The sequence below is a fragment of the Myodes glareolus genome, chromosome 5 (genome assembly GCF_982192425.1).
Source record: "Myodes glareolus chromosome 5, mMyoGla1.1, whole genome shotgun sequence".
Classification (NCBI taxonomy): Eukaryota; Metazoa; Chordata; class Mammalia; order Rodentia; family Cricetidae; genus Myodes; species Myodes glareolus.
This window is the reverse complement of record NC_142030.1, coordinates 26,001,164-26,023,414: the sequence shown is the minus strand read 5'-3', so window position 1 is coordinate 26,023,414 and position 22,251 is coordinate 26,001,164. Positions and strand designations below refer to the sequence as shown.

General features: G+C 54.1%; 1 protein-coding gene across 1 annotated transcript in view; it reads right to left on the bottom strand.

The window, feature by feature from the left end:
- The window catches only part of Stab1 (stabilin 1), a 29,323-nt gene that overhangs the window by 283 nt on the left and 6,789 nt on the right, over positions 1–22,251 (bottom strand). Inside the window, exons 7-68 of the mRNA XM_087906179.1 lie at positions 21,941–22,051; positions 21,494–21,690; positions 21,170–21,303; positions 20,889–21,016; positions 20,571–20,668; positions 20,246–20,380; positions 19,979–20,119; positions 19,768–19,830; positions 19,417–19,530; positions 19,270–19,323; positions 19,000–19,080; positions 18,634–18,792; positions 18,157–18,219; positions 17,846–17,941; positions 17,405–17,491; positions 16,376–16,487; positions 15,295–15,481; positions 15,116–15,209; positions 14,844–15,002; positions 12,587–12,682; positions 11,873–11,968; positions 11,691–11,738; positions 11,452–11,582; positions 11,176–11,287; positions 10,803–10,880; positions 10,626–10,724; positions 10,409–10,507; positions 10,154–10,285; positions 9,801–9,929; positions 9,294–9,350; positions 8,890–8,973; positions 7,968–8,163; positions 7,763–7,858; positions 7,635–7,680; positions 7,480–7,556; positions 7,242–7,367; positions 7,083–7,156; positions 6,901–6,975; positions 6,551–6,673; positions 6,224–6,271; positions 5,946–6,023; positions 5,695–5,841; positions 5,098–5,238; positions 4,949–5,008; positions 4,063–4,239; positions 3,905–3,991; positions 3,665–3,814; positions 3,505–3,561; positions 3,215–3,413; positions 2,703–2,852; positions 2,520–2,624; positions 2,247–2,354; positions 1,969–2,162; positions 1,727–1,871; positions 1,510–1,643; positions 1,258–1,423; positions 1,059–1,168; positions 844–963; positions 621–770; positions 442–546; positions 207–353; positions 8–124 (exon numbers count right to left, since the gene is read on the bottom strand). Coding sequence (XP_087762305.1) covers positions 8–124; positions 207–353; positions 442–546; positions 621–770; positions 844–963; positions 1,059–1,168; positions 1,258–1,423; positions 1,510–1,643; positions 1,727–1,871; positions 1,969–2,162; positions 2,247–2,354; positions 2,520–2,624; positions 2,703–2,852; positions 3,215–3,413; positions 3,505–3,561; positions 3,665–3,814; positions 3,905–3,991; positions 4,063–4,239; positions 4,949–5,008; positions 5,098–5,238; positions 5,695–5,841; positions 5,946–6,023; positions 6,224–6,271; positions 6,551–6,673; positions 6,901–6,975; positions 7,083–7,156; positions 7,242–7,367; positions 7,480–7,556; positions 7,635–7,680; positions 7,763–7,858; positions 7,968–8,163; positions 8,890–8,973; positions 9,294–9,350; positions 9,801–9,929; positions 10,154–10,285; positions 10,409–10,507; positions 10,626–10,724; positions 10,803–10,880; positions 11,176–11,287; positions 11,452–11,582; positions 11,691–11,738; positions 11,873–11,968; positions 12,587–12,682; positions 14,844–15,002; positions 15,116–15,209; positions 15,295–15,481; positions 16,376–16,487; positions 17,405–17,491; positions 17,846–17,941; positions 18,157–18,219; positions 18,634–18,792; positions 19,000–19,080; positions 19,270–19,323; positions 19,417–19,530; positions 19,768–19,830; positions 19,979–20,119; positions 20,246–20,380; positions 20,571–20,668; positions 20,889–21,016; positions 21,170–21,303; positions 21,494–21,690; positions 21,941–22,051 — 7,082 coding nt within the window. The remainder of the gene's footprint in view (positions 1–7; positions 125–206; positions 354–441; positions 547–620; positions 771–843; positions 964–1,058; positions 1,169–1,257; positions 1,424–1,509; positions 1,644–1,726; positions 1,872–1,968; positions 2,163–2,246; positions 2,355–2,519; positions 2,625–2,702; positions 2,853–3,214; positions 3,414–3,504; positions 3,562–3,664; positions 3,815–3,904; positions 3,992–4,062; positions 4,240–4,948; positions 5,009–5,097; positions 5,239–5,694; positions 5,842–5,945; positions 6,024–6,223; positions 6,272–6,550; positions 6,674–6,900; positions 6,976–7,082; positions 7,157–7,241; positions 7,368–7,479; positions 7,557–7,634; positions 7,681–7,762; positions 7,859–7,967; positions 8,164–8,889; positions 8,974–9,293; positions 9,351–9,800; positions 9,930–10,153; positions 10,286–10,408; positions 10,508–10,625; positions 10,725–10,802; positions 10,881–11,175; positions 11,288–11,451; positions 11,583–11,690; positions 11,739–11,872; positions 11,969–12,586; positions 12,683–14,843; positions 15,003–15,115; positions 15,210–15,294; positions 15,482–16,375; positions 16,488–17,404; positions 17,492–17,845; positions 17,942–18,156; positions 18,220–18,633; positions 18,793–18,999; positions 19,081–19,269; positions 19,324–19,416; positions 19,531–19,767; positions 19,831–19,978; positions 20,120–20,245; positions 20,381–20,570; positions 20,669–20,888; positions 21,017–21,169; positions 21,304–21,493; positions 21,691–21,940; positions 22,052–22,251) is intronic.

Here is a 22,251-nt window from a genome sequence, read left to right as displayed (position 1 = left end):
CACTCACATCAAAGGGCTCACAAAAGGCATCGTTGCTGCCAAAGACAGGGTTGGGGACAGAAACCAGGGTTGGGCTGGTCCCTTCTTGCCATGGGGAGAAGTCATCATCGGCATTATCTTCTGCCTAGAAGAGGGGCTGTGACTGGTAAGGCCCCATGACAGAAGGACCCTGCCCCTGCCCCCACACAGCCCCAACCCCTCTTTACCTGGAAGGCAGAGAAGCCGAAGCCTGTGGGTTTGCCTCGGGCGCGCAGGTAGAGGGCTCCAGCTACCAGCCCCAGCAGTGTCCCGGAAGCCACCACGATCCCCATGCTTAGTGCCACAGGTTGAGGCTTGTGTCCCAGCACCGGCCTCTGAAGCAAAAAGGGGGTGAGTGTCAAGGACCAGGCCAGAGATAGCCCCTCCCCCTTGAGGCTCTGTCTCCCACTTCTGCAGACTCACAGATTGGGGTGGCGTGAGCAGGGGACTGGCCAGAGCATGGATGATGCCATTGAAAGCCAAGATGTCCCACACGATGATGTGACTGACCACAACTGCCCCCGGGGTCTGTGGAGAAACTGCAGTCAGGCCCCCAGGTAAGCAAGATTGAGCCAGGAGGGTACTGGTAAGGCCAGACTCACCAGAGGGACCCTAGAACTGTTGTCAGGGCCTTCATCTCTTACGAAGAGGCTAAGTCCTGAGTGGGCAGGAAGCCATGTCCCCTGGCTGGCATTAGCACTCAGAAAGGTGGCGTTGGAAGCGTGGAGTTCTAGGTCTGAGCCACTCAGCGTCTATGAACAGAGGAAGCTCTGTTGGGTTAGGCCCACCAGAGAGAGCAAACTGCACCCAAGCCCCTGCTGTTACCATATTGTCCACAAAGCCTTCGTTGACAGGAACAAAGAGTGTCTTAAAGGAGAGCTCATCGTCCAAGAAGTCCAGAAAATCCAGACCTCGCTGGGTGGCATTGGCATAGTCCAGCAGCATCTAGGGCGAGGAGATGGGGTGTAAACAAGCTTTCTCCTTGGGGACCCCAACTGCCTACATTCCCACTTCTGAGGCTAGACTAGACCCCTGCACACCCCATAGAAGGTAGAAAAGTTGGCGGTGGTAGCCAGGACTTCGAGCAGCTTCCCGTTGCACGTGCTGATCCCGTCACCCACGAAGCCGACCCGACACTGGCAAGCCACATCTGCAGGGAGAGAAGGCAGTCAGTAGCTTAGAGAGGAGTATTAGGGAAATCGGGGGAGGGGTAGGCAGAGGTCAGTAGGGTGGACATGCCTTGCACACGGTAGCAGTAGGCGTCCCAGTGCTCCGAAAGGTTCTTGCGGACACCGAGGCTAATGACACCTACACGATTATCACCACAGTCTGCCGCTGGGAAGACGACAGGGTGGGCAGCAGAGCCATTGGCCAACCAGCCCATGAAGCAGACATGAAAACCCAGCTGTAGGGGCAAGAGGAGATGCTGAGACCAAAGCCCAACTCAATGGGCTTCCATGGGCTTATCTCCTACCCTTGAGCCCTGTGCACCTGCTGGGCAGCAGAGAGCTGAGGGAGTGAAGCAAGGACTGCTCCCTGGTCCTCACAGGCTTCCTTGGCCTCTGAGAAGGTCAAGCCATAAGAGCCACTGGTGGCCTGGATGTGGAAGACTCCAGCCCGTTTTTCTGCAGGAAGAAGGGAAGGTGTATGATTGATAGGACAGTGACGGGGATAATACAGTGGGTCGGAGGTGAGTAAGGTAGCATACCCTGGAAATGCAGGTCAGTGCACAGAGCGTCTCTGTGGCAGGGTGCTGATTTGCTCATGCATCGGTCCACAGGCGGTTCAAGCTCCGCCAGACACTGCAGTCCGTCACCCACATAGCCTACATGGCATTCACAGCGCCGTGTGTTCTGTGGACAGAGAGAGCAGTGGATGCTCACAGAGACTGGAGGAGCGGGCTGTGAGGCCTCTACACCCAGACGACTCAGCTCCCTGGGACCTGCTTACCGGACCAGTGTTGAGGCAGTCAGCATGCTCACTGCAGCCTCCACGGTGGCCGTCCAGGCAGGGATTGCGAGCTCGGCAACTCCAGCCATCACCCTCATAGTCAGGCAGACAGGTGCAAGTGACCATTGTCCCCACCTGGCTGCAGTTGGCATGCTCACTGCAGCCACCATGCCCCTTCCGGCATAGATCTGCCACTGGGGGCAAGGAAGGAGTGGTTGAGCCGCATACCTAGGGTGGGTCCAGGGCTTCTTACCAGCAACTCACAGCCTCCTGCTTACCTGTGCACACACGGCCATCCCCTTCATAGCCCAGGCTGCACTCACAGCTGTTGCCCACACGGCACATGGCCTGGGTTGCACAGGGTGGGGTACATACGGGCTGCAACTCTGTCCCCAGGACCCATCCCATAAGAGCAGGTCAGTAGCTCCCCTCCAAGCCACTGCCCCTCCCATCCACCATAGGGGCCTCCACCTGAGTGTGCAGCTAGGCGGAGGGGTGTGCGGCCAGTGTGTGCACAAAGGCACAGCAGCCCAGGCTCAAGGGCTACTCACCCAGCTGCACTTCACAGTGTGGCCCAGTCCAGCCTTCGTCACAGAAGCAGGAGCCAGAGCCCCCAAGGCCTTCATCACAGCGTCCATGTGGGGTACAGCGGCAAGCTGGGGAGAAGGACAAGTTGACACACACGCCAAAGGAAATGGGGCAAGATCGAATGGGACAAGGCAGAGATGACATACCTTGGCATTGGGGTCCAAAGGTACCTGGGGCACATAATTCACAGGCTGTCCCAGCAAAACCCAAGTGGCATTTACACTGCCCAGTTCCGCTCATGCCATCCAGACACACACCGTGATCACTGCAGGGGCTTTTAGGGCCGCCAGGGCAAGCTAGGGAATAGCGTGGAGGAAGGGACCAGAGGCGCTCATGAGAACACCCACATACCTGCACCCCGGGATCTGCCTTCTGTTCCCCTACGGAGTGCCAGCCAAGGCTCTTCAAGGGGTGTCAGTTCACCCGTGTCCTCACAGCCCTGAGACCCCCACCAAACTCCAGAGAATGCCCAGAGCCTTCAGAACTCCATGCCAGATTATGAATCTTCTGTACACCTACCCCCACACATGTTAAGCATTCCCCTACCCTAGAGCACCCCAAAATCCTTCCTTAAAGGGCAATTGCCAGAGCTTTGTCTCTGGCCATCTTGAAGGCAGGAGGAGCTGGTGAGTTTGCCTGCTGCTCTCAGAATGCTTACCTTGGCAGTCAATGCCGTAGTGACCAGGGCAGCAGCTGGGCTTCCAGATTACTGTGACACAGTTTCGATGGCAGCCCCTGCCCAGTCGGTGGTGGTTCCAAAAGCTAGGCTGTAACCAGGCTCCACCACGCATCGTCAGGGAGTGCAGTGGAGTTGCCCAGAACTTGGAGTAATCACGCCAGCATGCCTTGGGGCTGCCCTGCGTCAAAAGGAGTCAGGCCACAGCCAGCCTGAGCTTGGTGGTGCTCTGCCCCTCCCCTCAACCCTCAACACAGCCTCTAGGTCCTTACCTGCTCCTGTGAGCCCCGAGGACAGGGTGGCTCCAGCCCACAGACGCTGCAAGTCTTCTGGAGGGGATGGAGGTCAACACTGCAGGGTCAGGTGGATGCACAGGACAGGACAGGTAGGCTGGGCCCCTGCCATGCACCTGTGGCCCGTGGCCTTCCTCACCATTTGAAGTGTCTGGGTCTCAAAACGATCACAGCGGGCACCAAGGCCGGGTGGCTCCAACAGCTGATCAATGCCATAAGCCACGCCACCTTCAAAGAGCAAGTGTCTTTGCACAATGCGGGTGTTGTCTTCACCTACCATGAGCTCACCCTAAAGGGGAAGATGTAGGGATCGTGGGCATTGCAGCCCCTTACTGCTCTGCCCCTGTTGTCCTTAACCAAGCTCTCTCCCCAGACTCACAGGCCGGGCACGACTGCAGGAGAAAGAGATAGTGTTTCCATACATGGTTCGGAGTTGGCCCAGGTTGGGTAGGTCAGATGCCAAGGCCTAAACAAATGAAGACATGATTGGAGTTGGACATGCAGGCAATAGGGACCAAAGATCAGGTCTGTGCCCACCTCAATGTTGCGGATCACGTGACCCCGAAGAATGGCTGCCAGTTTGTCACGGTGGTCCTCATGGTAGAGCCAGTTCTGCCGATCAGGAGGCAGGGCTTGGAGGGCGGAATCCGTGGGCCACAGCATAGTGAAGGGACGATGAGTTGCATCCTGAAGCATGGGCAGGAGACCAGCCACCTGTGGGGGCGGAGCAAAGGGGTGACAGATAGAGATGAGGTACAATAAGGGATGAGCAATAGCCAGGAGGTGGTGGCGCATGCCTTTAATCCCAGCACTCAGGAGGCAGAGGCAGGCAGATCTCTGAGTTCTAGGACAGCTAGGACTACACAGAGAAACCCTGTCTTGAGAGGAGAGAGGGGAACAATAAAATTGAAACAATACACCATAATAAAAGTCATTTAAAATGTGAGATCTTTCTAGGACTTTTCAATTTAATATTTTTATTATACCTAACCTGGTTTGTTTTTGTTTTGTTTGTGTGTGTGTGTGTGTGTGTGTGTGTGTGTGTGTGTGTGTAGGACATGGGAGAGGGGGCATGCTTGCAACTGCACACATGGAGACCCTACAGGAGTCACTTCTCTCCTGCTGCATGGGTCCCAGGGTTGTCAGGTGTGGTAGCAAGTACTCTCACCCACTAAGCCAACTTGCCAACATTGTTGACTATGAGTTGAAATTGTAGGTAGGGGAGCTACTGTATATGGGCACACTTGCAGGGAAGTCTCCACACACCTTGGCCACACACTTCCTCACATGCATCCACACCGAGAGGCTCTTACATTGTACAAGGAAATTCCCGTAGGCACATTCATTCCCAGAAAGAGGTAAGCATGCATACTGTTACACGCATGCGCACACACTGGCAGGCCCGCATTCATGAGAGCAGTACCGTCAGTAGGCGGCTGAAGATCTTGTAACCAAAGCTTTCAGTAGCGGCGGTGATATTTCTCTGGGAAAGAGCATGCATGGGTCACATGGTCAGGCAGGAAGAGAGGATCCCGGCCTGCCACCCAGTCCCAGGCTCTTGCCCAGCCATACCCGAGGGACTGGGACGGTATCAGCCTCCCAGTGTAGCACATCCGGTGGCAGCAGAACGCGGTCAATGAAGTGCAGGACGCCATTTACCGCCTCATAGTCACTGCTTACCACTCGAGCAAAGTCGTTGAGATAAATGCTGCCCTGTGGGAGGACCGTGGTTACACGGGGGTGTGCCTAGGCCAGGCCAGGGCTTGAGGTGGGGAGAAGTTTTTGTTTTGTTTTGTTTGTTTGTTTGTTTGTTTGTTTTTTGGTAGACAGTGCTAGGCTTTGGACTGAGGTAGAAGATGAGTCAGGCAAGGGCAGAATCACTATGAGAAGCTTGTACAAGGAACCACACTAGGCCTGGTATTGTGGGCACACGATGCTGGTATCAGCTTGACTTGGGAGTCCTGGCTTGGGGCCTCCTGACCGGGAGGGCCCTGAGTGTGGGTATCCTCTGGGCCGGACTCCACTCCCTCCCAGGGAGTAGTCCAGTTTGGATCCAGGCTGAGTAGTAAAGGAGGCAGGGCACAGGGACAGCTTGAAGGGGGCTGAGCTAGGGGTTGGATCCTGCAGGAAGACTCTATAGCCAGTAGGACCAGCGGTGTGAGAGCTCACCTCCTTCTCACTGAAACGCAGTGTGTGCCCAGACAGTGCAGTGGCATATTCTTGGTCCAGCAGTTCTTGGCTCCCCAACTGCCGGCAGCCAACCACGTGGTAGCGAAACACCAGCTGGCGATGGGCACGTATCCTAGACAGCTCATCCTAGCATAGAGTCAGGAAGAGAGTGGGAGCCAATGACTATCACCTCTGCCCATGCCGTGACCAGAGCACTCATCTCTCTCCCGACTTCTCCCAGGGCTGTATACCTGGGACATGTTGCTCATTAAATCAGCACGGGGCACAAAGATGGTGAAAGGCCCATCACCCTTGAGCTCCTTGTATTCCTGGGGAGGCAGGACACGACTTGAGTGGAAGGGGAACAATCTGGAACCAACTTGGAAACGTCTAACGATCTTCTGGGAAAAACTGAAATTCTGAAGAGTCCAGGCCAGCCACCCACCACCCCAATCAGATGGGAACATAGAGGTCCAGAGCCGGTTGGCATTTGCCCAGCAGGTCTCAAAGGCCTAGACTGGCTACTCACCATGAGGTTGAGGCTGAAGAATGAGGCATGCTTGTTCCGTAGGAGCTCCTGGGGGAGCAAAAATCAGCTCAGATTATGGGTGCCCCCCCAAAGGCCTGGCCAAGGCAGAGATGAGGAAAGGAAAGCCAGGGAGGGTTCTGAGCTGGGCCAGGATTATTTGCATGTGTTGCAGATGAGGTTTAGCCCAGGAAGAATTAGGGGTCATATTCAGGGTGATGGGGTCATAGTCAAGGATCAGAATTGAATCTGGGATCTTAGCCTAGATTGGAGTTCAGGTTCATTGGGCATAGCCACAGTCAAGCCTGGGTCAGACTTGGGCATCATTACCAGTCCAACTCGTCCATGGCAGGTGATCCCATCTCCCACGGTATGACTTGGGTTGCAGGTACATGTCCTCTGCCCATCCCCCGTGCTTCTGCACACAGCATAAGGGCTGCAGCCGCCATTGTTCTGGGTAGAAGAGGAAGGCTGCAGTGGCGTCCTGCCACCTCTGAAAGACCAGCCTTAGGAAGGAGGCCTCAAAGTCCCTGGCCGCCCCTGACAGTTTTATTTCTGCTGTTGAGTTCGAATAGAACTAGGGGTAAAGGAGGCCCCGGGGCCATCCTAGGGGTGAAGAGAACTGTTTCTGGTCTCAGTGCCCTTCTCTCCACAAATGCGCTAGGATACGAGGGTCTAACCTGGGAGCAGGGGTCCAGAAGCTTGCAAGTCTGGATACCGTCACCACTGTAGCCCTCACGGCAGCTGCAAGAGACCTGTCGCAAATCCTGATCATTGTGGCTGCAAGGAGCCCTGAATGGCAGGGCCACCCCAGATCTAGTCTGAACGGAGGGAGGCCCCAGTGTTAAGCCTCTCAACTGACCTGCTGGGGGCCTGTGGGGATGCAATCAGCATGAACGTGGCAGCCCCCATGGCGGATGAGACAGCTGTTTATTTCTAGGGGAAGAAACGCCGAGATGAGGAATAGTCCTGATGACCCCTCCACCGCCTGCCCATCTGCATGGCCTTTGGCGCCCCTCACCCTGGCACAGCTCTCCGTCACCAGTGTAGCCATCCTGGCAGGTACACGTCCGCTGCCCCGGAGCCACCTTGGTGCAGTTGGCATAGGGCGAGCAGCCCCCATGGCCAGCAGTACATGGGTCCACCTCTAGGGACAGAGGTTGTGAGACACAGGCAGGAGATAAGGAAAAGGTTAGAGAGACTGTCGGAAGGCCACCCAAGCATTCCAGAGTGGGACCCAGGGCATCCGGATGGCCAACCTGAGCAATAACTGCCGTTGCCTGAATATCCTGCAGCACAGATACAGGTGGGGATTCCAGTGGCGTCCTGTATGCAGCTGGGAGGGATGGCAGCCCCTTAGCCTGTCTGCCCTGTCCTGCCCACGGTCACCCCACCACAGGTTGGGCTCACTCACTTGGCATTGGGATCACACTTCTTGGGACACTGAGGGTTGATGATTTCTGGGAGTAGACAGAAGGTTCTGGTCATTTGGAGCAGAATTGTTCCCCTGTTGTCACTTGACCCTAACCTCCTGGGACCTACTTTGATCACAGCGGAGACCCTGCCAACCAACGTTACAGACACAGCTTCCATTCCCTCGCAGCCCCTCCTGGCACAGCCCGTGGTCGCAGTCACATACTGGCAGTGGGACAACAAAGGACAGGAGTTAATTTCCTGCTCTCCACAGTGTAGTACCCAGTCTGCTCCCCTTCCCAAGGGCCCCCACCCTACTCTCTGCAGACCTCACCTCCGGAACAGGTGGGTCCATAGCGGCCAAGCTCACACATCTCACAGGCTGTCCCATGGAAGCCCTCTTGGCAGCGGCATTCCCCGCTGCCCAGGAGCCTGTCTTGGCACTGCCCGTGGCCTGAGCACACTCCACCTAGACCCCCTGGGCACGGCTCACACAGTGTGCCAAAGAAGCCTGGGCAGCAGTCGGGCACCTGTAGGGGCAGGGGAACGGGAAGGGAAGGAGAGAGGCCCAGGGTAGGCCGGAATGGATGTCATTAGCCAGGAAGAGACAGTTACATCTCAGGGTCACCAAACAGAGCAACTTGGAAGCACAGACCCAGGGAGAGCAGACCAAAACCCTCAGGGGATGCAGGGACTGCCTTCCACAACCCTTCCCTGGTGGGGGTAGATTCAAATAAGGGAGAGTGGCAACTCTGTGGGCTGCTCAGAAGAAACAAGAAAGCCTCATTACTACGCTGGCTGATGGTGCCCACTCTGAGATTCAACCCTGTATCTCTCATGGCCATTCTCCAGGGGTTAGACACAGGAACAACAGGAGCCCTCCAATTTTGGACATTCCTAAGACCCTTGCTTTGCTGTCTTTTTTAAAAATTTATTTATTATGTATGCAGTGTTCTATCTGTATACATGCCTGTATGTATGTATGCATGTATGCTTGCATGCCAGAAAAAGGCACCAGATCTCATTGCAGATGGCTGTAAGCTATCATGTGGTTGCTGGGAATTGAACTCAGGACCTCTGAAAGAGCAGTCAGTGCTCTTAACCTCTGAGCCATCTCTCCAGCCCCAGCTTTGCTGTCTTTGCTGGAGGCTCGGCATCTGTTCTTGAAATCCAGTCTGAACTCTTCCCTGGGCCTACTCTGCTCTCCTTCCTGGGCAAAACGGCAAAGCCTTAGCAGGGGACACCTCAGAGCAAACCTGGATCTTCTTGGCACATGTGTAGGAACAACCCCGGGAGAAAGAAAAGCCAGATCTGTAGACACAGCTCTTCCTAGGTGTGTCCTAGAATTGGAGACACACAGGAAAGGTCACCTGCCGGCTTGGGAAGAGACAGGGTTGTTCGAGGGAGATAAACAACTGTGCTGGAAGTGCCCACCGACAAGCATGAGGGAGAGGGAGAGGCCACGACAGACGGCCTGATGAGGGGACGGCAGAGGGATCAGGACTAGGGCAATGAAGCTCCCCTGAGCAGACCAGGGCTGAGGTCCAGCCTTAACTGCGAGTTGCAGCTGCCCATCCTGGGCCAGTTCCCAGCAGGGCTGAACCTGGGACATTAGTGGGGACATTGAGTAAGGACGGGGTTATACTGAGCCCAGCATCACCTGCAGCTGGAAGCCTTGAGTGCAGCGGAATTTCCGGGTACAGTTTATGCATTTCTCCTGGAGAAAAAGAACAAGAAGAGCAAGGTATTAGTTGGTCCAGGACAGACCAGCCAAGTGTTCCTGCTACTCAGACCAAGCAGCAGTTGCTGTTCGTGGGTTTTGCTTTTGTTTTTAAAACAGGGTCTCACTGTTTCAGGCCCTGACTGGCCTGAAGTTTAAGAAGAGATCTGCCTGCCTCAGCTTCTAGAGTTCTGGGATTAAAGGTGTGTGTCACCACTCCCAGCTGAAGCCACTGACCTTTTTAAAAAAAATATTTATGTATATTTTATGTATGACTGCTCTGCAGGCCAGAAGAGGGCATCAGATCCTATTATAGATGGTTGTGAGCCACCATGTGGCTGCTGGGAATTGAACTCAGGACCTCTAGAAGAGCAGCCAGTGTTCTTAACCACTGAGCCACCTCTCCAGCCCCTGATCTTTAACATCCCCCTGGCACCAGCTTCTTACCCGAAGAGCTTCTGCGTGGCTGTGCAGGCAGCGACTGGATCCCACTGTCAAGATCCCTGCCAAACCAAAGAGGGAGCAGCCGGGAGCCTCCAGAAAGGGCCCCTCCAATGGCATGTGGTTCACCTCGGGCTGGAATGGAACACAGCAGGTTGAATCTACCTACCCACTCCCACAATCCTCCCTCTTAGAAACAATAAGATAAGAACACACTCCAGGACTGGGGGTAGCTCCAAGAATGGAAGGGAAATCTTTCTAGAGCAGAGGCTAGGGTCTCCTTGGTGGGAAAGCTTCAAGGGCAGGCCCTAAGAGCAGAGTTTCTGGGGGAAGAGTCTCCTAATCCCTGCCCTTCAAACCTGGCCACTGTGATTGTAGAAGACCAGCCAGTGGGCGGGGCCCAGAAGCGAATTCCGGTGTCCTCCTTTCCGCAGGACCTCCACAGAGAGTGCCTCCCCAAGGATCACGTGATGCCGGACTACGTCTATGTCCTGCCAGGGAGGAGTCACTTCAGGGTTTCCAAGACTCTCAAGGGTCCTGAGAATCATGCCACCCCCACCATGCCCCTGCATCTTGGCTAAGTGGGCTCATCCTGCCCATCCCCAAGGCCTCACCAGGATACTGCTGTTGCCCTGGGTCTCCAGAGAGTGATTTGTGGGCACAAAGATGGTGTAGGCTTTGGCAGCCTCAATTTGGGCCACCAGTTTGTGGTGCTACGAACAGAGACAGGGAGCAAGGATGAGCAAGACAGCCCTCAGTCCTGATGCAGGGAGTCAGCCAGACCCCTGCAGCCTCCTGGGAACTCACTCCCCTTGAATGAGCCTCCTTTACCTTTAGCTGCTCCCTGAAGAGGTGGAAGGCGGGCACCCTATCCAGCTGCTGCAGCAACCCTGGCCCAGTCTGCACATCACTTCTTGGAGGTAGCAAGACCTGGGATAGAGCAGGAGGGGCTGTCAGTCTGTCATTACTGGCCTAGGAAGTTCCCCACGCTCTCTTCTCCCGCCATACCTGGCTAATAATGTGTAGGATGCCATTGGTAGCAAGGAGGTCGGGTACGTCCACACTGACATTCTGCACCCAGACTTTCTGGAAGGCAGCAGACAGAGATCACTCTAGTTGGTCACTGATACATGGTGTAGGAGACACCCCACCTGGCTCTACCAGGCCTCAGGTTCTACCAGGTAGGTGCACAGACCATCACTAGTGCCCACATAAAGAGGGGCAAGGTTACATGCGCTGGCACACACCACTTCTAATGAGACAACTATGTGTCCTGTGTTTAGTCTCTGAATCAGTCCTGGGCAACCCCAAGCTTTTTTTCCTGGAAGCCCGGGTATTTGGAGAAAGCCACTGTGGGACATGTCCAGGGTTCAGTTCTTACCCCGCTGATGTTGTGTATCTGCCAGTGTGTCGTGGGGTTCAGTGTGGCTACTTGTTGTCCACTTAACCGGGCCAACTCCTCCTCTGAGAAGGCACCCTGGAGAAAATGGGCCCTATGGGGAACAGTTGGGGGGCACTGAATCTTAAGCCTGGGCTCTCCCCACTTTTGTAGATACATGGTAAACAAAGAACTGGATCCTCTCCATCCTGTCTGGGAAGGGTCCAAGGTCTCACCCGGAATCCCTTCCACGGCCCAGGCCCTTCCCAGCTGTCCCACCTGACCAGTTCTGGCAGCATCTTTGGCTGCAGCCAGAAGGCCTGGTCCTCACGGCTCAGCCTACGGATGGCAGCTTCAGAAGGTACCAGGGCGGTGACTTTGCTGTCAGCAGGGAGAGTGACACTTGAATTCTGCACACAGTGAGTGGGAACAGGGAGATGAAGGTGACTCTTGGAGTTCTAGGTAGCATCCCTGAATCCAAGAAGGCCTTAGAGACATGAGCCCAACCCTGTCCCTACCTTGAACCACTGGGAGAAGGCAGAGAAATGGGCATTTGCCTCCAGTTCCTAAGGGGCAGGGGGGAAAAAAGCTGAGGTCATAGACCTAAGGACAAATTCAAGTCCCCAATCATCCCCTTCACCATGGGGACATGGGAGGATGGCACAGACATAGGGAGAGAACAAATCTGTGCACCACGTACCTGGAAGATGTCTCCATAGCAACTGAAGCCATCACCACCAAAATGAGGGGGGCATGTACAAACTCGCTGACCTCCCCCAACTGCCTGGCAAGTAGCCTGGTAGAGGTGAGGAACAGACAGTTAGTGGCCTCCATCCTTCACCATCCAAACACCAAGCTGGATACCATCTACTCTCATCTTTCTCTCCTTCCGTCATCACCCACTCCCTACCCTTTACCTGTGCAGCCACTAAATTTTTCAGCTATCCTGCCTGTGTTCACAAAGCCCTGCTCCCCAGTACCACAGAGCACTGGATGTGGGATCATCCCACCAGTAGAGACTTGGGGAGCCAGCGCTATATGGCAACAAAGGTAACCCTGACCTGCAGGAGCCTAAGCTTTTGAAAGCAGGAGGGGCAAGGCCCGAGGAGTGTCTGGGAAAGGCAGATACTACAGGGTATGAAAGTCAAGGGACAGCAAGGAGCTAGGCGGGGCCAGAGGAACAAGGAACGGGGTGGGGTGGGGCAGTGGGAGGGGCTGGGCAGGTTGGGAGGCTCTAGGAGGGTCCATGGCCTTAATAACCCAGCACAAGGGCTTTGTCCTGTGATAGAATGAGGGAGAGGTGTCGTGGTTTGGAGCTTAGGGAGCTACAAGTGCTAAGGACAGACATGCCCCGTTGCAACAGGCCCTCCCCAGAGAGCCTCCCCAGGGCCTCAAAGCCCCTGAACCCTCTTACCAGGCCATGGCAGCCACCATTGCCCACCCTGCAGGGGTCGATGGGGCTGCACTGGTAGCCATCTCCAGCAAAGCCCAGCTTGCATGTGCATCGACTCTGGGGAGGCAAGTAACAGAATTTTATCCCATACCACAGGCCCTATCTCCTCCTCTGATCCCAAGGAGATCGGCCCACACCCCACACCCCAGGCAAGCTCTTGCTGTCTTGCTCTTGGGTATCTGTGCTCTGGAACCCCAAGGAGAAGTCAGCTCTCAGGGTTAAGACTGATCAAGAGATGGTACTGGCTGGGTGCTTCTGTGGAGACTCAGACCACCCTAGACTCAGAACCCCGTCAAGGTCATTGGCCTGAGGTCAGTGTCTTGTGGCAAATGGGCAGGGATTGGCCAAGACCAGCCCATGGAAGGGCACTGGGATCCCACCTCCTACCCTGTCACCCAGTCAACTGTTCTGGTCTCTTCCCCTAATGGACAGGCCTTTGGGCTTGTCTACACTGCAAGTAAGCACAAGTAAGACCCTCTTCCCTGATAGCAACTGTTGGGGGGGCGGCACCTACATCTAACCATTCAAAACCCCAGTTCTGAGTTTTCTTTATCTTTCATTCCTTTCTTCCTTTCACAGGGTCTGGCTATGTAGCCCAGGCTGCTCTTGAATGTGAGATCCCCTGCTTCTGCCTCCTGAGGGCTCCCCAGATCCTACGGAGTTCTAAGTTTTAAGTTTTAAGTTTTAAGCTTTAAGGCTCTGGATAGGGTTCAGTGCTCTACCCTTTATTCCAGTCTGATTTTTGTATTGACAATACTCTACAGACTGCTGGCTCACCACAGAATTTTTTTTAAAGATTTATTTATTGGTTATATGCAACATGTTTTTCTGCACACCAGAAGAGGGGATCAGATCTCATTTTAGATGGTTGTGAGCCACCATGTGGTTGCCGGGAATTGAACTCAGGACCTTTGGAAAAGCTGTCAGTGCTCTTAACCTCTGAGCCATCTCTCCAGCCCCGTCATCACAGAATTGAAAGGACAGGGGCTGACTCTGTGTCAGCCAACCTAACCTTCCTGCTAGTACAGTAGATATTCTTTAAAAAATATTTATGCATGTAAAATTATTGTACATATTTTGTCTACATGTATGTGTACAGCATGTGCGTGTTTGGTACCTGTGGAGGCCCGGAAAGGGCACTGAATCCCCGGTGACCAGAGTTACAGACAATTGTGAACTGCCATGTGGGTGCTGAGAATCACCTGGGTTCTTAGTAAGGGCAGCCAGAACTCTTAACCACTGAGCCTTCTCTTCAGCCCTGATTTATTTATCCTTAATTTTTATATATGAGTGTTTTACCTGCATTATGTCTGTGCACTGCATGCATGTAGTGCCTGCTGAGGCCAGAGGACGGCATCAGATCCTCTGGAACTGGAGCTACACAGTTGTTAGCTGCCATATGGATGCGAGGAACCTAACCTGGTCCTCTGCAAGAGCCACAGTGCTCTTAACCACTGGGCCAGCTCTCTACCCACACCTTAGATACTCTTTTGTTTTATTTTGAAACAGGGTCTGCTATGTAGCTCTGAATGCTCTGAGATTCTCTATGTACACCAAGCTGGCCTCAAACTCACAAAGGTCTGTCTCCCTCTGTCCCTTGAATGCTGGGATTAAAGGCGTGCACCACTGTGCCCGGTACTTGTTAGATTTTTTAAATATACATTCATTCATTAATTAATCTATCTATCTATCTATTTATTTATTTTGGTTTTTCAAGGCAGGATTTCTCTGTACTTTTGGAAGCTGTCCTGGAATTAGCTCTTGTAGACTAGGCTGGCCTCAAACTTACAGAGATACACCTGCCTCTGCCTCCCGAGTACTGGGATTAAAGGTGTGCACCACCATCACCTGACTCCATATTAGATATTTTTGAACACTTGCCACAACTCGGGTTCATGAACCTCAAAATGCTTTAAGATCCCACAACGAGTAATTTGAGCCTAGACTGTGAAGTTCCAGAGATAGATTACTGTAGATTATTCTAGAAGTGTGGGACCTCTAGAGGCAGGTTTCCCCTTGCCTTGCTTAGTATCATACTCCCCAGTTTAGGAGAGAGCTTGCCCTATACCACATAGGGAGCCAGGGAATGCACGAGTGACCAGTATCAGGGTACAGGACTTCGTCTGCACCTGTGGGTCCAGACTCCGAGCTCGGAATAGATGTTCCTGAAAGTCAGAGTGGGTGGGGGCAAGTCCCCAGCTGTCCTTCTGCTCCTCACCTGTCCAGGGCCCACGAAGCTGCAGAGAGCATCCACATGACAGCCACCGCGAGTGTCCAGCCCACATTCATCAATGGCCACACACATGCGGCCATCCCCACTCCAGCCTTTGTGGCAAACGCAGCGGTGGGTGCCCAGGTCTCCAGGGATACATTCAGCCTGTGTGGGTTATGAATAAGTGACTCAGGGTACAGGGCCAAGGGTGGAGGCCAAGGAGCCCCATCCTGCGTCTGGGTCAGAATACTAGGTAAAGGGTAAAGAGAGGAACTGACGTTCTCTGAGCAGCCACCACGGTCTGGGTGTGAGCAGGGATTGCGGCGTGTGCAGGAGAAGCCATCACCTTCAAAACCATCGAGGCAGATGCACCTGGGATAGAGAGGAGAGGCCCACTTGAGCTTGGGGAAGAGGCTGGAGAATTATGGCAGGACACAAAGGAAGGCAGAGTCCTCACCTGGCCTTGCCCTCCTGACTGACGCAGCGAGCATGCTGGTGGCAGAGCTGAGCCAGCCCTCCGGGACTGCAGTGTCCCATGGACTCATTGCAGAAGCGGCCTTGGAAGCCAGGGGCACACGTGCCGCTCTGGCACACTCCTCCGCTGCCAGGACGGTTGTCACACAGACCGTGGACACAACCACAGTCTATGGGGAAGAAGTGGGAAGAGAGAAATTAGACAGGAAGGAGAGCTTGATGCCAGCTGAGACTGGTTTTGCAAAGGGGCTGGGGAATGGAGTGGCTAAGAGACTTGACTTTATGTTATTTGACCCTCTATTAGGGTCCCTAAATCATAGCTCATTCAAACTCGAAGAGCAGATAAGCAAACTATGAAGGAGGCCATTTTTTGTTTTTGTTTTTTTTTCTTTTCTTTTAAAATATTTATTTATTTCTTTATTTATTACGTATACAGTATTCTGTCTGCTTGTATGCCTGAAGGCCAGAAGAGGGCACCAGACCTCATTACAGATAGTTGTGAGCCACCATGTGGTTGCTGGGAATTGAATTCAGGATCTTTGGAAGAGCAGGCAGTGCTCTTAACCACTGAGCCATCTCTCCAGCCACTGTTTTTGTTTTTTCTTTCTTTCTTTCTTTTCCTTTTTTTTTTTTTTTTTGAGGGGGAGGATTTTCCAAGGCAGGGTCTCTCTGTAGCTTTGGGGCCTGTCCTGGAACTAGCTCTTGTAGATCAGGCTGGCCTCGAACTCACAGAGACCCGCCTGCCTCTGCCTCCAGAGTTCTGGAATTGAAAGTATATGTGCTACCACAGCCCAGCTTTGAATTTTTAGTCACATCGTTCTAGCTATTCTGTGTCCAATCCCACGATCAGAAAGTCTCCAGTGTGTCTTGTTTAAAATGTGGTTGCTTTAAGGCATGGTTTTCTTTTGGTGAAAAAGGCAATATCTATGACTACTCTCCCACTGGCACTACTCCCTGGGCCAGTGTTCCACTTAGGGCCCTCTTCCTCCTTGGGAGTCCTTAGTCACCTTTCCTCCATTAAGGGCTTCTTTCTCTGGGAGGTGGCCCAGCCTCCTGGCACTCACCCTCCTGGCAGTGCTTGCCATGCTTGTTTGGGTTGGAGCAGACATGGCAGGCAATACCCTTGTAGTCTGGGAAGCAGAGGCAGGCTCCATTGCCCTGGATGCCGTCGCTGCACTGGAAGATGGCAGGCACAAAAAGGGTTGGTCAAGACATGGTCACCACAGTCCCACCCCATGAACCTCCCTTCCTGGTGGGCTCTGAACTCCTGTTCCCTGAGACCTCACCCTGTAAGAGATCTCCAAAATCACTTAAGCTAACAGATAGCTACTGAAGGCACACGGCACTGAAGGGCTTTTTTGTTTTTATTTTTGTTTTTGTTTGTTTGTTTGTTTGAGACAGGGTTTCTATGTGACTTTGGAGCCTGTCCTGGAACTAGCTCTTGTAGACCAGGCTGGCCTCGAACTCACAGAGATCCCCCTGCCTCTGCCTCCCAAGTGCTGGAATTAAAGGCATGCGCCACCACCACCCGGCAGCTCTGGAGGTTTTATGTGTAACTCGGACAGTAACTCCTGAGTTCTGCGCAGGCACTAAACACTCAGTGTAGCACTGACATCTCATAAAGAATACTGGCAGTTGAGCGTGGTGGTGCACACCTTTAATCCCAGCACTCGGGAGGCAGAGGCAGGTTCTGTGGGTTCCAGGCCAGCCTGGGCTATAGAAAGAGTTCCAGGACTGCCAGGGCTATATAGAGATCCTGTCTCAGAAAATGATTTTGTGTGTGTGTGCACCTGAGTACAGAGACCCGTGGAGGCCAAAAGCACTGGATTACCTGGAGCTTTACTTACAGGTGGTTGTGAGCCACCTAACATGGGTGTTGATAACCAAACTCAGGTCCTCTGCAAGGGTAGCATGTGCCCTTCCCACTGAGCCATCTCTCTAGACCCAAGAGCAATAATTTCTAGCGAAACAGTTTGGCCCAACATCAATTACTAAAAGTGGGGAAGACGAGACGAGAGAGTCAGGCCTGGTTCTGACACTGCCAGCCAGGGACGGTATCAGCCTTCGTGACACCTACCAGGGTGGGGACTCACATTGCCTTTGCCATAGCAGGGGTTGGAGAAGCCCCCAGGACATTGTGTGCAGTCAGGCCCAAAGAATCCTTTGCAGCAGCCACGTTTCTGCAAGAGATACAGCGTGCGTGAGCATCCAGGCCATACCAGCTCCCACACAGGATGCTTCTGCTTGCTGGCCTCATCTTGAGAGCACAGAGATGGGTGTGAATCCCCCAGTGGCACCTCTTTAACCATTAGGATGTGGGGTGTAGTTCAGCGGCAAAGTGCTTGCCTAGTATATGAGGCTTTGGGTTCTATTCCTACCACAGACACAAAGACAAACAAACCCAACAAAAACCCTTCCAAACTAAACAAAAGGAATGCCTGGGAAGAGGAGACCCCATCAACCCAACTTGGGAATCCTCAGACAAAGAGGAAGTGGCCAGGGTCCCCAGGGAGTGCAGGCCTGCCCAGGCTCACCGTGGTGGTCTGGTTGCAGTAGTGGGCACAGCCCTTCTTCAGCATGTTGAGTCCAGTTGGGTCATGGGTATAAACACACTCCTTGGGGAAGATATCCTAGAACGTGCCATACAAGGTCGGTCAGCAGAGTAGGTGCTGGGCCAGCCTTTGCCAGGAAGCCCTGGTCCAACGCTCCCATTCTTTGTGGGTTTAGGACATACTGAGCCTCCAGGTATGGCCTAGGCTCCCTGCCTCTACTCCCCACTGCAACGGACGTATGATTGGGATACTGGCAACAAGGGATCCCCGAGGGCAAGGCTAGGGGTGCTCACCATTTTCACACTGTTTGGGGGGCATACACTGGCATTCAAGGCTTGGCAGTCCACACAAGTGCCCTGGGAAGAACAGAGTAGGGCAGAGAGAAAGGGTCAGAGACATCAAGCAAAGATCCGAGGAAGAAGAAAGAACCAACTGTAGAGAGGTCAGGAAAGGTGTTGGGAGGGAGCCTATAGAGGCAGATGGGCCACCAGGCTCCCCTCATACAGGATAGGCTTATCACCACAGCAGGTGACGGAATGAGCCGAGGATGCTTGCTGCTCTGATCTCTTCACTTATGCCCAACCGCCCTTGGGTCACGAGGCCCTCCCTTAGCAAGAGCTGAACTGTCACTGTGCCACGCTTTCAGAACCGTGATCCCAAATAAGCCAGTCTCCATATGTGACGGCAACACAGCAGCATTCTCTCCTGCCCGTGTGCTAGGGGCAGGGACCTGGGTACAGGGTGAAGTCTGGGTTCAGGGCAGGGCTCACTGGCACAATCTGGTGCTGCTCTTCATCACAGTGCTGGGGTAGGATAGGCAGGATGGTGGGGGGCAGCAGGATGCCTTCCAGCATGTGGATCACACCGTTGGCAGCCGGCACATCCACTCTCCGCAAAGGGATGCCCTCGGGTCCCAGCAGGATGCGTCCCTGCAACACAGACCCCACATGCCATCCCCAGCCGGCCTTTGCTGCTCTGTTTCTGTCTGCTGTGGCATTACCTCATACTTGTGGGACCTATGTCTATTTTCCTAGCCCGGCTGGGACCTTGTCAAGTGTCTTGCCCACTACGGTACTTGGAGCGAGGCCTGCAGCCTTCTGCACTGATCCATGTGCACACCTGCTCATAGATCTCACCTCCTCAGAGATATTCACAGTCAGGACCTGGTTGGCCATGGTGAGGACACGTCCTTTAGAGATGAGCTTCTCGACCGTCAGCTGGGGCAGGAAGACAGTGAGTGGTTTCAGATCAGATACTGGCCCCACCTTGGACAGGTGATGCACAGTGACTCTGAGTCCCCAGAAATGGAAAACAGAGGATGAGGACACTGAACCCCCAGAAAGATCAAAATCTGCAGTAGCCCCTGAAACGGGGGACACTGTGAAGGAAGGAGGAGACCCTCGTACCTGGCCATGGTTGTAGATGTGGTACCGTACCAGCTCCTGAAGTTTGGAAAGGCCCTGAGGGGAGAAATCGATTGCTTGAGGTTGATGGGGTTAGGGTGGGGGGGTCTGGCAACCACAGCCCATAGCCCGTCTCCCCATAGAGCTTACTGATGTAAAAAGGTAGATCAGTCGGCCGTCTCGCAGGCTGTCTACAGCATCATTGCTTGGGGCAAAAACTGTGAAGGGCCCGGGCCCATCCAAGATGGATGGAAGTCCACAGTTCTATGACAGCAGAAAGAAAAGTCTGGCTAGATCCTGGCCTCAGAGCTCCTGGCTCCTGCCACTGTCAGACAGCAGGGAGCTCCCGCTGCTTAAGGGAGACATGAGTGATGCACTGGTCTGTAAAGCCCCAGGATTGTGAGGGGACAGGCTCTGGGAAAATGCATGCACAGACTCTGGGGTAGTGAGCTCTTCTGGTCTGGAAGCCCAGCTAGGAAGAACGGCTTTCCCCAAGCTCACCTCCAGGATAGTTTCAAACCGTGTGAAAGCCTCCGTGGAAGCAAGGATCTGGCTGACAGTTTTCTGCAGGTATAAAGGCCATAGGGCAGGATGAGGTTACTTCAGCCTCGGGAAGAGGAGAAGCCTAGCTTCCACAAGCCAGAGCGGCCTCATGCCTGGATTTAAACACCATCCCCTATGGCACAGGGTGGAGCAGAGCTTGCTGGCTCACCTTGGGGTCCCCTGGGAGTGGAGGTGGAAACTGTCTCCGTAGGGCAGTGACCGTGTGGAAGACCCCGTTGGCTGCTATGTAGTTGGCCTTTTGGATTGTGAATGTCTGTTGAGGCTGGTCTTCATACTTATAGGTGTATCTCTGATGAGACAGACACAGGACTATGTTCCATATGCCAGCCCTTTGTCCTGCAGCTCCTTCCCACGGCCACACATTTGTCCCAGCTCTGTCATCCACCTGCCACTCCGCTGCAGGTCCCTGTCATACCAAACGGTTGAAGGTGATGGTGATCTCCTGGCCAGCAAGCGTCCACCACTTGCGTGTGTTCGGGGGCCCTACATCCTCCAGGATGTGTTCCCCTGCAATAATGTGTTGTTTGCAGAGCTGCTGGGCAAGGGTCACCTGCAGGTGCACAGGGACGCAGTGTTGGGTTAACCCAGACAGGCCGACCCTCTGCAACTCCCTCTGCCCGAGTCACAGAGAGGAGAGGCCTTGCAGGTCTCTGTTTTCAGAGTCTGAATCAGATGACCTCCAAGGGAAGCAACATGTACAGGGAGACCTTGGCCTGCTCTCGGGGGGGGGGGGGGCTCACATTCACGGTACTGAAGGGGACAGAGGAGACGGAGAAGATGGACGGCACCAGCACAGTGAATGGACCCGATGTGGTAAGGATCTCCTGGCAACCCTGCTCTGTAAGGGGGAGAAAGGTCATGTCAGAATGAAAACAGGGAGCTTCAGAGGGGTGGGTCTGGATGTCTAGCGTGGGAAGAGACACTAGCGCTGGGACCAGTTCCCCGCTCTGTCCTGGCCTCACCCAGTTCTGGGGCAAAGAAACAAGAGTCTGTGGAGAGGCTAGCCCTCCCTCCCAGCTCTGTGGGACCAAGGGACAGGTAGGCGAGGGATCACATACCCAGCATGGCAATGGCCAGTTTCAAACGCGCAAGCATCAGGCCAATCTGATTGGGCTTCTGAACCTCGTGGAGCAGGTGTCCGTAGCAGGCACGACCATCACCCACCTCACCATCCTTGCACACACAGCTGGAGACCCAGAGAGACTGATCAGAGACATGACGGGCCATCCCCCTGGTCCTCCCCAGCCCTCCTTGCCTCGAATGGAGGAATGCAGCTGAGTACACTGCCCACTCCACCCTCCCTGCTCTATGCCCATTCTCACTTGACCCCTGTGCCCACCTGGTGGTCTTTCTATCAGCGTTCACCTGACAGGTGGCTGATTTGTCACAGGAATGTGGTTTACAGAAGGCATAGCATCCCGCAGAAGCGTCGTTGTTAAGACTGATCAAACCTGGCTGGCATGTGCAGATGGCCTGGGCAAACGGCAGGGCCAGAAAGGGGCGGAGCATCCACCAGTTAGAATTCAGGGAAACTGCTTACATATGTCCTCCTCACACAGCCCTGCCACCCGTCCTCGAAGACTAGGGTGGGCATTCTCCCTGCATCTTCTAAGTGGGGCATCTGGGGTGACTTGCTCCGAGTGAAGCAGGTGTCCTAGCTCACCTTGCCTGGATCCTTGTACAGACAGAGGGTAGAGTTGCTGGGGCAACCACCAAAGTTGGTGATACATGGGTCCAGGGGCAGACACACTTTGCCATCACCGTGGTAATTCTCTGGGCAGTGACACTGAGCCTGCCCCTTGGGATTCACTGAACATCGGGCCAGTGGGGAGCAAGGAGACAGCTTACAAGGGTCACGAGCTGCCGGGGCAGAGAAAGTCTGAGTGAGTTGAATCCCAGGAGCCTTCGCCTCATCATGGCATCATGGTTTCCATCAGAGTAGCCACAGGCCTTCTGCCTCTTACGGACAGGTTTTATTTTTTTTTTTTTGGTTTTGTTTTGTTTTGTGCTTGAGTGGCCAGACTGCACGTTCTGGTACAAAAGGTTCCCTTCCCAGTGCCTCCCACCCACTCAGCTCTCCAAGTCCCCTGCCTCCAGATCACAGGCTTACCAAGACAAACGCTGCCCTGCTGAGTGTATCCCGGCAGGCACTTGCAGGCGGGTGCTTCTGCAGAGCACTGGGAATTCTGGGGGCATCTCAGGCCCTGGCAGACCGGAAGCTCTGAGAAGAGAAGTCACTGTGGAGGCTCAGTCTCAGGTTGGGGAGGAAGGCCCACAAAGCGCTATGCTCTGCTTGCTGTGTGACTTCAGGCAGCTGCCCCACCTCCCTGAACTTCCAGACACTGGAAGCTGGGATGACACTCCCAGTCCTCTGGCAGGCTGCAGGCAGAGGTCCTGCTTCTACTCAGACACTATCTGGCA